This window comes from Panthera uncia, assembly GCF_023721935.1.
Source record: "Panthera uncia isolate 11264 chromosome A1 unlocalized genomic scaffold, Puncia_PCG_1.0 HiC_scaffold_17, whole genome shotgun sequence".
In the NCBI taxonomy this organism is placed as follows: domain Eukaryota; kingdom Metazoa; phylum Chordata; class Mammalia; order Carnivora; family Felidae; genus Panthera; species Panthera uncia.
Window position 1 is genome coordinate 93,847,451 of NW_026057577.1, and position 14,193 is coordinate 93,861,643.

General features: G+C 41.3%; 1 protein-coding gene across 3 annotated transcripts in view; it reads right to left on the reverse strand.

Moving 5' to 3' along the window:
* The window catches only part of DOCK2 (dedicator of cytokinesis 2), a 415,558-nt gene that overhangs the window by 289,574 nt on the left and 111,791 nt on the right, over positions 1–14,193 (reverse strand). For all 3 annotated transcript variants that reach the window (XR_007461385.1, XM_049647803.1, XM_049647801.1), the window contains exons 24-25: positions 7,012–7,082; positions 5,119–5,225 (exon numbers count right to left, since the gene is read on the reverse strand). Coding sequence is in view for 2 of the 3 variants with exons in the window: in XM_049647803.1 (XP_049503760.1) it covers positions 5,119–5,225; positions 7,012–7,082 (178 nt within the window). In the remaining variant the exon portion in view is untranslated. The remainder of the gene's footprint in view (positions 1–5,118; positions 5,226–7,011; positions 7,083–14,193) is intronic.

The following is a 14,193-nucleotide window of genomic DNA, read 5'->3' on the forward strand; positions in this document are numbered from 1 at the left end:
TGCACAGCTAGCATGTAATAAATATAAGTCTCGCTCTAAAATGCTTTTGATGGCATTATTATTCTTGTGGCTATTACTGTTATGCAATAGATACAATAGATACTTTTAAGTAAGCAGCAAGTACGTAAAGTACTCTGCTGGGTAGTTTTACATATGTTATCCCATTTTTGTAGGTAAGAAACCAAGGTTCAGAGAGGTTACTTGTTCAAAGAAACACAGCTAGTAAGCAACCAGGCCAGGACCAGAAGCAAGAATTACCTGAATCAAAAGTCTGTATTCTCATGGCAACAGTCTTACTCACATTCTTCAGAGGTGGAATCCCGGAGGTTCAGAGATGTTACATAAGTTCACCAAGCACAGTAATAACTGTAGAGCAAGAGGACTCTCCTCTGCTCCCAGGCCAGTGCTGCAGGGATGTGCTGATTAGCAAAGATAAACCCCATGGCACTGGGCACAGCCACCTGTGCCCCCACCCCCCATGGGGAGCTGTGGGTATTGTGGGCAACAGATAAGAGGAAGAGGAAAGAAGGAAATTACATCCTGATAAAAGAAAAACTGGATGCTTTGTACTCATAGAAGAGCTCCTCAATAAAGTTTCCCAAGAAAAACCTACTAGCTGAAAATAAACACCAGAAGAATTTCCAGATCTCTGTCAGCACTGTGTCTCTTGTCTCTGTCTGTCCCTTTCTGTCTCTTTATTCCCTTCTGTCTCACTTTCTGTCTGTCTCTCTCTCTCTGTTTCTCTTTGTCTCTCTCTGTCCTTTTGTTTTTTTCCTTCTGTCTCTCTCTCTTTTGCTCCCTGTCTCTCTCTGTTTCTCTATCTCTGTCTCTGTCTCTCCCTCTCCTCCTCCTCTGTTTGTTTTGGAAGTTGAGAAAAGCGAGCAATGTGGATCCTAAAGCAGTTTACACTGAACCAGATGGTTCATCTGATTAGCATCAGACTAAAAAGACACATTACTTAGAGATTAGGTTCTCATAGGGACAAATCTGTTCCAAAGGCACATAAGGTTTGCTTTTCTCGCAGACTCCCCCCAGAGCTTTCTCAGGGCATATCTATTCCTTTCTCCCATCACCACCAGCGGGCAAGTCTGAGCTTGACTTAGAGAAGATAGCAAATTAGTCTCCACAGATTTCTTAGTCTCCTCTCACTGAACCCTGAAATCATTCACACTGGGTGGGCCACTCCCTGTGCGACCTTGGCTGCTTGAGACTCTTAACTCCCTCACACCGCAAGCTAAAAGGCCATATTATGCCATTGAATCCACACAATAACCCAATGATACCCGTTCTGTGGTTATTCCCACTTTTCAGATGAAGAAATTGAGATTTACAGGATTAAGTAATTATTAAGTAATTTACTCAAGATAATAGGTCTAGGAGAAGTTGAGATTAATTGCTTCCATGAAAGAAAAAAGGGGGGAAAGTGTGTGTGTGTGTGTGCTCGCAAATGTGTGTGTGTGTGTGTGTGTGTGTGTGTGTTAAAAGAGTCCTACAGAACAAACCATCATAAAATATGGCTGTCAAGTGTTCCAGACTGTGTAACTGTGTTGAGGTTTACAGCAAGACAAACAATAAAACGAGAAAGCACAAACATCTCACTCTGACCTGTATTTCTTGTAGCATACATAGCACAGGCCTTTCGCAAAAATAAAGGGAAATGAAATTAAGATTGGAAAAAAAAAACATTCAAAATCAGGATAGGAAGCATACATAGGCCAAGGCCTTTTTATTGAATAAGTTTTGTGTTTCTCAGAGGTTGAGGATATACATGTAGCTTCTAGGGAAGGAAGGAAGCTTGGCTTCCATGCAACTGTCACATTTGAAGGGACCCTCTTATTGCAAGAAATTGGGAAGTCAGAACAGAAGCTAGGAAAATGGAAGGGGCAGCAGGAATAATAACCACAACACCCATAATAACAGCTATCACTTAGTATAGGACACTGTGCTGTGATAGGTACTTTAAATGCATTATTCACTTCATTAGCCACATGGTAGCCTTCTAACATAGACATGGTTATTATTTTTCCATTTCACAGATGAGCTTACTAAGGATCTGAGAGGTTAAGTAAATTGCCCATAATCACACAGCTAATAAGAAAATGAACTAGGAATTCAACCCAGGCCTAGTGATATACAAGAACGGTGTCCTTAACCAGTAAACCTTGTCTCTCCCCCCTCTCCATAGGATCCTCCTGAAGATAGGCCAATAGGATAGTCTGCCAACATTTCAGAAAGTGCTTAAAAGCCTTCTGGCCCCTCTGCTTGATGTCAATACACATGTTTAAGGCTGTGAGTACAAGCTAATGTCACCGACAATACTCCAGGCAATTTGCACATCTGGCAGTTAAATGAGTGCAGGCTCAAAGCAAATCACATCCCTGAGGCACAGGACACTTCACAGGGAGAACAACAGGAGGGATTTCGTTTCAGCTCAAACTTGGCCAAGGAATCAAACTCACCTTATTTAAGGGTATAAAGGAGATACCCAAGAGCCAATGAGACCTAGCAAGCACGTATGAATTCAGATTGTATTAATTTGGAACCTGAGCACTTAAGAAGAGGCATAAGCTGATGTTTCCCTTTGGGGTTATTTTGGGAAGAGGGTTCACTTAGCAAATCAATAGTGGGAGAGGAGTCACCTTTAAGCTGTGCATACTGCTTTCACATGTGAACCAGTGATGGATAGACTAATTACACATTGCCTCCCCTTTGAAAGATGTCTCCAAAGAGTTCTCTGTCCACCTATTTCTGGTCTCTGTAAGTGTTTAAAGGGAAGAACTTTGCATTTCTTTTCCAACTGTGTACAACGCTGGGGCTGGCCTTCTGTCTGTTAATATTAAACAGAGGGTTTTTACCAAATCTGAAACTCAGAGACACAGCAGGACTGGTGGGTAACAACTGTCCAGCCTGTGATTATGCTGACTCTTGGGGGCCACCACCAGCCCGGGAGATGTGACTCCAGTATAGGAGTTACTCCAACTTCCACCAGCCTGGAGTCGACACCACATGCCCAATCCAGGACGGTGCTGGCACTCCATCTGGCCTTGATGCTAAGCCGGGCCCCTGCAATGACGGCATCTCTGAACAATGAGGGGAAGCCAAGTAGCCCCACTCTCTGCTGCCTGTGCAGTGCAGCACCATATGTACCTGAAGTCGTCCTGGTCCCTAGGGTGGGACTCAATTCATCTCTACAGTCTCCACAGTGACACCTCCCGAAATCCAGGAAGAAACTGCCAGGGCAGAAAGGGGCAGGCATATTTCAAGGCTTTCAGAGTGAGGGCAACTCAGTCTGATGTGGAAGTCAGAACATGAAAACCACAGAATGTCCACTTAAAAAACCCAGTACACAACAGATGCAAGAAGACTTACCAGGATTAGTTTCTAATCACCTTGCCACAAAACACCTTGTACAAACAAACCATGTATTTGTTGCATTCATCTGTTGTCACACATCTGTCTGAATGGTCAGGAAACCACAGACACAAATATAAAATCACAAGAACACTTTTCTTCCCATGCCCTTCTCCTACCCTTAACTCCAGGGACAGGAATTCAGAGAGCAATTTTGGATGCACTATGTTAACCAGGCATTGGGGGAAAAGAATATTTACAGTGAAGTGGCTGCTGAATATTTCTGTGATTACTAGGCAATTTACATAAGTATTCAAGCCCAGCTCTCTGAATAAATTTCAGCTGGGTGAGGACAGATTCTCTGCCTTCTAAGACCTCTTGCTTCTTGCACAGTTTGCTTCTCATTTTATCACTGACACCAGTGTGGACACAGAGGAATTAAAAATTGGGAAGTGTTGGCCTTAGCATACAGAAAACAGTGCTGACCCTCAAAAATCATTTTTTTCTCATCCTCACAGATAGGATTGATATCAGAAATGTCAAATGATGCTGGAGATGAGGTGAATGACGAACTGACTTCTAATCCTGCCTGGCCATATCCAGAGGTGTGGCCCTCTAGGTCACTGACCTTAAAAAACAGGGCACCCCAAGGCTCTTAGCAGTGGGGCACTGGTCAGAGGACTGGTGGTTACCAGAGATCAGTTTGGGGTGAGCAGAAACTCCTGCCCAAAACTAGTGCCATTCCCTGCTCTTGAGAAAGGCAAGTGAAGAAAGGCAAAGTACAGGACAGTTGGATATTATACTATTATTTGAGTAATAATAATAATAAAAGATCAGGGAAGAACGTATAGTATAAATGTGTCTGATCGCTTATACATGGAGTATCCCCGGAAGCAAACACAAGAAACTGGAACCACTGGGGGCGCCTGGGTGGCTCAGTCGGTTGAGCGTCTGACTTCAGCTCAGGTCCTGATCTCACGGTCTGTGAGTTCGAGCCCCACGTCGGGCTTTGTGCTGACAGCTCAGAGCCTGGAGCCTGCTTCGGATTCTGTGTCTCCCTCTCTCTCTTCCCCTCCCCTGCTCATGCTCTGTCTCTCTCTGTCTCAAAAATAAATAAAAAAAAAATTAAAAAAAAAAAAAAAAGAAACTGGAACCACTGGTTGCCTTTGGAGAAGAGATCAGAGAGATTATGAAGAGGGTCTGGAGGAACTCTTTTCATGTGGTACCTTTTCATACCTTTGCATTTTGATCCATGTAAACACATTAGCTATTCAAAGGTAATTTACATTTTGCAAAACTAAAACAAAAACCCCTCTACTTTCTACTCCATCAGAATCTGAGATGGGTCACAGGAATCCGCATTGGCTCTCTAGTTTATTCTTACACTCTGGAAACTTTGAAAACTTCTCTGTTACAGGTTCTTTCTACCAAAAAAGAAACTTTACCTACTTCCTCTCAAGTTGAAGACATTCATACAAGTATAAACCGTGTAGGGGAAAATCTCATGGCAGAATGACCTAAAGATATGACTCCAAATTTACCACCTCATTAAACTCTCTCAGGAGGAGCAAACAATGCAACCTAAGCTTTCCTAAAATCAATTTAGATTCTGATGGCTAAGTTGTCAGCTACTTCCTACTTTTTGCATTTATTCAGACTGAGGGAGTTGTTAGAGAAGAAATCTTTGAGTCACTGGGTAGGTTTCTCTGGCCTGTTGAGCATGTGGTTTATGGCACCACTCACCCAGCCAGGATGCTTTGCACTCACCTTGCTTTTTAAAGAGGTTGCTCTGGACTATCTCATTCATAGACTGGACTTTCTGCTTTTGGAGTTTCACAGGGGGGATGCAGGTGTAGAACTCATATAGGAGTTGGCTGAGGACAGGAAAAATAGGAATGCAGAAGACAAGTTAGATCAAGTTAGATGTTTCCCACATCTTGGCACTTACAATCTACTCCCAGACTGCCAGCTCTGTGGAGGCAGAAACGACATACATCTTGCTTCCTTGGCCCCACAGATCCTGGCAAAGCATCAGATGCATAGTAAGCTTTTATGTCATTGGTGTTAGTGTTGACTACTAATAGCATCCAAAGAGATGCGAAAACCTGAAAATGATACCAGTAACCCTGAGCCCTTATGTGTATCAGACACGTGCTTTGCACTTTACATCCATTATTCTAGTTAAACCTCATGACTCTCTGAGATAGATACAATACTTATCCCAATTTACAAGTGGAAAAACTAAGGTTCAGAAAGGTTAACTAACTTTCTTAAGATTGTGTAGCTGGGGGGAGGGGGGCATTGAAAAACAAGGATTTAAAACCAGGTTCTGATTTTGTTACCATAACATTTTATTTACTAATGTTTTATAGTTAGTAATGCTTTATAAGTCTTAAGATCAGAAGGGTCCTTATTTTTTAAAAAAGCTATGAAAAGTTGTGAGTTAGAACTAGTTTAGGACATGAAAAAGAAGATAGTTCTTCCCAGATAGAGTGAACACAAAGACGCCGCTGAAACAGAATTATAGCCCCTGTCAGCTTTCCAAAATCATCTCATTGTGCTCATTCATTCTTTCAAGTACTTGTTAAGCATCTATTTAATGTGTGACAGACAGTGTGCAGAACAGTGGGGATACAGTAGGAACAAACTTGGTCCCAGTCGGCATGGAGCTTACATTCTGATGGAGGTCGACATTACAACACAGAAGCAAACAAATCAAGACAAAGGGATACGTGCAATGAAGAAAATAAATAGGAGTTGCATCACAGAGTAATGGGGTAGGGGGTGGGGGAGAAATTTAATTTATTTACAATATTCAGAAGTAGCTTCTCTGAGAAGATAACATTTCATTTGAGACCAGAAGGATGAGAAGAAGCCAGCAGACATCTTGATACAAAGAAAAAAAGGACATTAGTGAGAAAACCAATGAGATCCAAATAAAGCCTGGGATGCAGTGAATAGAATTACAATGATGGTAATTCCTCAGTGTTGATGGATATGCCATAGTCACGTAAAATTTGAACTTCTTAAGAGAAGTTCGGTGAAGGGCATGCTATCTTTGCAACTCTTTCCTAAACCTGAAAGTATTTCAATAAAAAAAGTTTTTAAAATCATCTATATGTTATCTCGGAACTTAGGTGAATTTAGGAAAAAGAGGAAAGGACATACTGGTTCAGATGCCTCTATCTAACATCATGATCACCCTAAACTAATGTGTTCATCTCATGAGACAAGTGGGGTAAAGAAGGAGAAAGCAAATAGGAGCCTATCTCTATTATTCCTGTAAGGTTGCTCCCCATTTGTAACTATCCGGCATAGAGGGCATAGACTGGGACCCCCAAATAACCTTCAAGTCCAAATGAAATTAAGACATTTACAGCAACTATCAGTTCTTTAATCTATATGTTTGCATGCTGCATCATTTGTGTCACCAAAGAAGGAAGTTTATTTTATGTTGGTGTTCACCAAAGTCTGGCAAAATAAAACCAGAATGTCAAAATCCCACAGTGGAGGCCCTATACCAAATTCCCACCATGTGTCCTCCCCACCCCAGCTCCAAATGCCCATCTAGAACCCCCCCCCCCATAAAAGCACTCCTCCATTCCCGCTGAACCCCTGGCTTGCCATCAGAGCCTAGGAAAGCACATGGTGAGCTCTCACCTGAGTAACTTCGCATCAAAGACTGTTTCCACATCATGGAGGACAGATGGGATGTATTTCAAAGCTGCCACCTAGGTGGAAAGTGAAATAAACATAAGGGATGCCCACATCCAACAACTCCACATGGTGAGGAGGGTACTTCACACGTGAGAGGGATCAAGAGAGAATGACCCTGAATCCTGGGCACTCCTACAGAGAGATACAAGACACTGTATGTAGACTGAAACATTAGCATGCACTTCTTTGATTACAAAAGTAAGGCACAAGTTCTTCTATCTTCAAGGAGGAAGTAATGTATACAATGATCACAGACTTTGAAGTTAGACACCTGCTGTCAAATCCTGGTTCTACTCCTAGAAACCATGTGGTTTTGGACAAAACGTAACCTCTCTGATGTCTCAATGTCCTTATCTGTAAAATAGGGAAAACAGTGCCTATTTTGCAGGATTGGAAAAATTAAAAATAATATACATGAGGCATCCAACAGAGAGCCAGCATACTTATTTTGGAGCGCGTTAAGTGGTAACTTCTATTATTATTGGAAGATAGTGTGTTTGAATTGTATTGTTGGTGGCAAGGACAGCTTGGACTAAGTTATTCATATTTTCTCACCGTGGCCAATTTGTGAACAATGGTGGGAATGTTTTGGTCCACTAGCTGGGTTAGCATACTAGCTGTGCACTGCTTGTTGCCTGTTTCTTTCCTCGGTGCAAGTTAACTGATGCCACCAGAGTATGAGACACACCCCCAGTCCCCCACATAGCAGCATCCTTTGCTAAGCAGCAGAGTAGACTGCAGTTTCTACAGAAGGAGTTTTAAGTCACATGGCTGGAAAACAACACTGAAGAATCTAGTGGAAGGATGCATTTTAAACTTTTCTTTTTATTTTTCTTTATATTCTAACTGTACTATAGCTAACATGTATCTATCACCCTCTAATGAGCAGACCAAAATAAAAATACTGAAAATTCCTTTCTTAAAGAAAATCTTACTTCTAACCATATATAGCTGAGTTTCTTAGTTAACATAAATAATAATTATGACTATTCATTCTCGGAGAACTTTGGGGCAGGCACTGAACACCTGACAGACTATCTTCTTAAACCTTATGTCAGACCTACAGGAGAAATACTATTTTCATAGATAAGGAACCTTGTGCACCAAGATTAAAGAGCCAAAAGTCACAAAGTTAGCAAGTAGGAGAGCCACGATTCAAACTCAGGCAGGCTGCATGGATAGCCACCCCTCAGAAGCCTTAAGCTACGTGCCCACCTCACTCAAACAGCAATTGTCTCTCTCTATGCCTTCATCCTTTCATTTGTTCTCATTGTTTATGATTTTCAAAAGTCAGCAATATAAGTGCAATGTACAAAAACATCACACAGGATAAAGTAAAGTATTAAGGTGAAGAGTGTCAGTGAAGTCCCACATCTCCATCTCAGCCCAAATCCTTATTCCCCAGAGGGGAATAAGTCAACACTGTGGTGAGTTTCCTTCTTGACTGTTTTCTATGCAAGAATGTGCACAGGTGCACGCACACGTGTGTGTGTGTGTGTGCTTGATTTATACAGTTCTGCACCTTGTTTTTTGCAGTGAACCATCTAGCACTGATATCTTTGCATGCTATCACATAGACTGCACACCCTTCATATCCAACCACTAGTTAGCAATGCCCTTATGGGCACATGGTACCTTCTCTAACCCCTTCCCTGATGGAGTTCACACTAGTTTCAGTTTTTCTTTATTATAAAATATGTAGTAAGAAAACAGTTAGTATATACAATTGTGTACCTGTGAGAATCCCTGCAGGAGGGATTGCTCAAAGATGAATTTGTGCATCAAAATGTATATATATAAATAAATATAAAATATATTTATAATACATTGTATGTATTTATATATTATAAATATATTCTATATAAATACATATAATATATTATAAATATATTCTATATTTATTCATATATTATATAAATTATATTATTTATATGTTTGTATATTATATATTTATTTATATATTATAAATATATCATATATATTTTTATATATAGGAAATATTGTCATATTACATTAGAAAGAAGTGATAACTAATTTCCCTTTACTCCTTTCCCTATGCTAACACTGGTATACAAATGTTTTTAGTTTTGTCAATGGATGTATAATTTGCAACTAATTTACAAATCTTTGGTTTCTAGTGCATTGGGCACCTTTTGTATATTTATTGAACATCTGTCTTTACTAACTTGCTTGTTCATATCCTCTCCTCATTTCCCTTTTGGGTGATTTATTTTCTTATTGGTTCGTGAAATTCTTTATGTATCACTAAAATTAGCCATTTTGCAGTAAAAAAAAAAATTGGAAGAATTTCCTTTTGCTTGTCCTATTTGCTGCTTGTCTTTCAGCTTTGTTTATCAGAGCTTTCATTGCACAGAAGAACTTTAATCTGTATGTTGTCAGATTTGTCAGACTTTTTCTTTATAGTTATTTGATCTTGTGTCTAGGAATTCATTTTTTATTCTTTCAAATCAAGATGACAAGAGATAACAAGATTCTAAAGCTGATGCTCTATTGGGACACTCTTGTTCCACAGGATGGTGTTGGGTATTCTGTGAGGGGAAAAAGGACTTGCAATAAAATAATTTGGGGGAAACTTTGGTTTAGGCAAAAATAAACCAGTGAACTTTCTTTTTTGCTTTAATTGCAGAACTTTTCAGAATTGCGATATGCTAAGACACACTATAACATCCCTCCAGGCAGTTACAGTGTCTAGCACATTCCAACCTCGTTGGTCAAGGCCATTTTTATCAGGAAACCCCAAGCAGACGTGGCAAAAACAGATGGCTGAAGGGCTGGGAGAGCAAAAGAAAGAAGTGAAATGGAATGAGTCTGGGCCAGTGGGAAGTAATGAAGTGTGTGGAACCCACATTCTCTCTAAAGAATAAGTTGTTCTGGTTCACCTCTTTTAACACCATGCTAGCCAAATCAAACACATGGGCAGGCTGCGCTCCCCCCACCATGGGCAGCTTGTTTACAATGTCTAAATTCTAAAGAGATGCCCTGTGCTGAGGCGCATGCTCTGATAAAGGCTGGTTCAAGCACTCCTAGTAAACTGTCCTTCCATTCACTCTTAGGCTAAAGAACACAGAGTTCTGGGCCCGCAGGGGCCTGGACAGGAACCCCAGCACTCCACCTAGCCCCTGCATGCAACAAGGCCCACTTCTTCATGCCCTGCGCCTCAGCATCTTCATGTGGGGTAAAAGGGAAATGACGTGAGATAACGTATATCATGTACCTATTGCAATTTCCAGCACACAGTAGGCACCCAAAAGTGTATGTGCTGAATTTCACCTTATTTCATCCCTCAAACCCCTGCCCTCATTCCCCAGCACCTGGACAAAGTATAATATGTACTCATCATAATTAAGACCAAAGTGAGAGGACAGAAACAGAAATAGAACACTCAGCAAGTTGAGAAAGCCAAGACCTCAGTGCCGGCAGCAAGTTATTGGCTTTCAAGGGCTGCATATTGTTCCAGGGCTTTGAAGTGATGCTGTAGAATTGCAGTCACCAGAAGTTTACACTGACACACATAAACACTTCAGCTATTAGGAAGGAGAAGTTGGACAGGGCTGGAACAAGGACTGTTTCAGAAGGAGCCAATCTTCCCAGCTTCTCAGCTCTGGGCTGGCAATAAAGTAAAACAAACTAAGTAGCTGTCGCCCTGAGACTCAGAGGGTGTTATCAACTCAACTGGAGAGTATCAAACTTCCATCTGGTCCAGGCGGCCTCACAGAGAAGCAGCAGGCCTGTGGTTTCCTTTTCCAAGGAGGGCAGCTCATCTCTGACCCAGGAAGTTTGCAGCACTGGCCGCAGGGCTCCTGTCCGTAGTTCTCCCCTTCACATGGCTCTTACACACATGAATGGAGTAATAGCAGGTGGGTGCAGCAGGGGCAACCACCAAGCTCCCCCAGAAGGCAGAACAGCTCAGCCATAAGATCCTCTGGAGACCTCCATTTGTTGCATGTTTCTAAAGCCTGGAAACCAGAAACAGCTTGGCATTCTAGACCCACTGGCCTCTTGGGAACTATGTTACTTTGTTGGCATAATTTGCACTCCCATTAATACTACTATTATACATAAAATAATATTGCCGTGTTGTTACTTTTATTCCATAGTATATATTCCTGTATTGCATATAATATTTAAGAAAAACATATACAGACAAGTTTATGTGAATGTATATAAATGTATATAACAGTCTTAAAATAACAACCATTACTAGAAACTTTAAATGCGTTAAATACTTTACATGCATGATCTCATTGCACTTTACAACTACTCTAGGAATAGTACTGTCATCCCATTTTACCAGTGAGTAAACTATGGCAGAGAGAGGTTAAATAATTTGCCAGAAGCCACACAGCTACCATGCAGCATAGAAAGAATATGTACCTGATTCTGTCCAGCTGACCAGTGTGTTTTGCTACCACTCACCCTGCTGTAAGGAAAGGCTTCCATGTTAGAAGATGAGGAGGTTTTGATGGGGGAGAGAAGGATGATTTGGGAAAGGAAGCAGAGAACCTTCCCCTTTTTATAAGGATAATTTTTGAAAAGAAGGTACAGTTTTCCTGACGTCTCCTCAGTGAAGAGTCTTCCTCACCACATATATCAGGGGTTGTAAGAACAGAGACCAGGAAAACATTTGCCAACTTAATAATTAGCTTACCATGTGGCACCAAGTGGTCTTCTAGATTAATCACGAACTCTGGACCCCTCTCAAAGGCTATCAAAGGCTAGTATCAGCCTCAAGAAGACAGCCAGGTCCAAACCAAACAGTAGTGGTTTCACTGACCCAGAGAGAAGTCACGGGAGGTCACTTGAGATGATTATTATCCAGATGGACTTCTCTAGAATTGATAATTCTGGGCTGCTAGGAAACAGCAAGTATTTAAAAATAACAACAAAAATCAAAACCAAAGAGCTACACTCCCTCAAAATCAATGTGGATTTTCTTTTTGAGTGTTTCCTCCAAATGGAGGAGGATTGAACTGCACCGATGCCAGTAGACAGAATTTTAGCCAAAAAGAGCACACCTTGCAGTGATGCAAGATCATACGAGAGCACTGGACCTCTTCCTCACTCAAGAACACAGACAGTATTTCCAACCCACCAATATTCAGTCCTTTAATTTTTGCCAAGCGATGGATGGTTAAGGTCCGTGGAAACTGGACAATGTCACAGAAATTCACCACAGCATGACCACAAGAAGACAGCTTCCCTAGAGATGCAGAGCTGTCCCTAAGGAAAGTACATGCAGCTCTCTCAGGACAGTCAGCCTCCTCACCAATATTTCAGGGAAAGAGAAGGAAATAGGGACCAACACATTCCAGAATACATGAGTCTCCATGCTTTCCATAATGCAACATTATGCTGGCCCCCAAAGCTTGGTGGGAACAGGGGAGTTCAGTGTTTACAAATGGCTGGCTGAAGAGTGAGATTGTCTGAGTCAAGTCCCTGTGGACCACTTTTATCTGTGTGGCCTTGGGGAAGTTAACTCTGTGTTCTAGTTTCCTCACCAGGAGAATGGAGGAATAAAGTTACCTAATTTAGAAGCCGATGTGAAGATTAAATATTAGTTATCCATATTACTACAACAGCCTCACTGGAACAAAATTTCATCCTCCCCACCACTGAATCCATTGTCCTCAAATATTACGCGTAAGTATGGGATATACAATTGGGAAGGGACAAGTTAAATAATAAGTCTTGTTTCTCCTACTTTGGGAATTTAGCCTACAGCTGTAGGCCACTTCACAAGAATGGACCACTTTCTTCCCTTAGTTCAGGCATTTGAACATTTTACACTAATAAACAATGAAAAGAGAGGAAAGAAAAAATGTATTCTTAATTAGCTTGCCTTCATGTCTGTGGACCAAACATCTATCCATCTTTACTATTGTTTACTGTCGCTTACTGCTTATCTACTTGGCATTTTGCAGGAAGACTTGGGTCTTTCATGAAACTATGCTTTGTTCGGTGGTGATTAGGAACTCAAACTCTGAACTTACACAGTCTGGATTCAAATCCCAGACCTGCCCCTTCTTAGTTGTGGTTAAGTTTTTCAACCTCACTAAGACTCCATTTCCTCATCTGTAAAGTAGAGATAAGAAGAGTATTTGCCTACTAAGGTTGTTGCTATAAAAATCAAATGAGCTAACAATATATGTAAAGCTCTCAACTTAGTATGTGATACATAATAAATGTGAAAATACAAAACAGTGGAAGCTTGTATTCACTCTTTCATTCATTTAGCCAAAAGAATATTCGAGTACCTACTAAGTGGCAGCTGCTGGTTCAGATACTGGGGATACAAAAGACAGAGCTACCCTGCCCTTTGGACACTCTAGTGGCATTATTAGTATGCATGACAATCATAGTTGCCACGGGAGAGTACCATTCAATATGAGCTGTTCATTTATTTTCACTTGCACCATCAAATTGGAGCATTATGATGAATCCTGGACCTGAAGGAGAATGGAACAAATGGATCTACATAATGTCAACAAATGCCCTTTCCTCGTAGTTAAGCTATATCCAATTCACTAGTGTCTGATTTTGATCCTCTCCACCTACCATCAGTTTTATCAACAGTGCTCACAAGGCTGGCACACATAGGGACTTGTAAGCTTATGGCCTGTTACTGAAAACACATGGAGCAGTGCCTGGGTGGCTCAGTCAGTTAAGCACCCGACTTTGGCTCAAGTCATGATCTCGTGGTCCAGGGGTTCGAGCCCTGCGTTGGGCTCTTCTTGTAACAGCTCAGAGCCTGGAGCCTGCTTCAGATTATGTGCCTCCCTCTCTCTCTCTCTCTGCACCTCCCCTGCTCATGCTCTGTTTCTCTCTGTCTCTCTCAAAAATAAATATTAAAAAAAAAAAGAAAATACATGGAAACTCCCATCCTAATCCATGCCTTGTGGTAGAGAAAACATTAACTTTGGAATCAAGAGACGTGGGAAGATTCAAATCCTAGCTCCACCACTGTGGCTAGGTATAATTTGGGATGAATTATTTAACTTTATGAGCCTCCTGTGGACACCAAAGACAGTGATTCCTTGCAGATCTCTGGCAGGATGAAAAACACTGTGTGTGAAGAGCCCAGCTTCATGCCTGGCACATGATAGG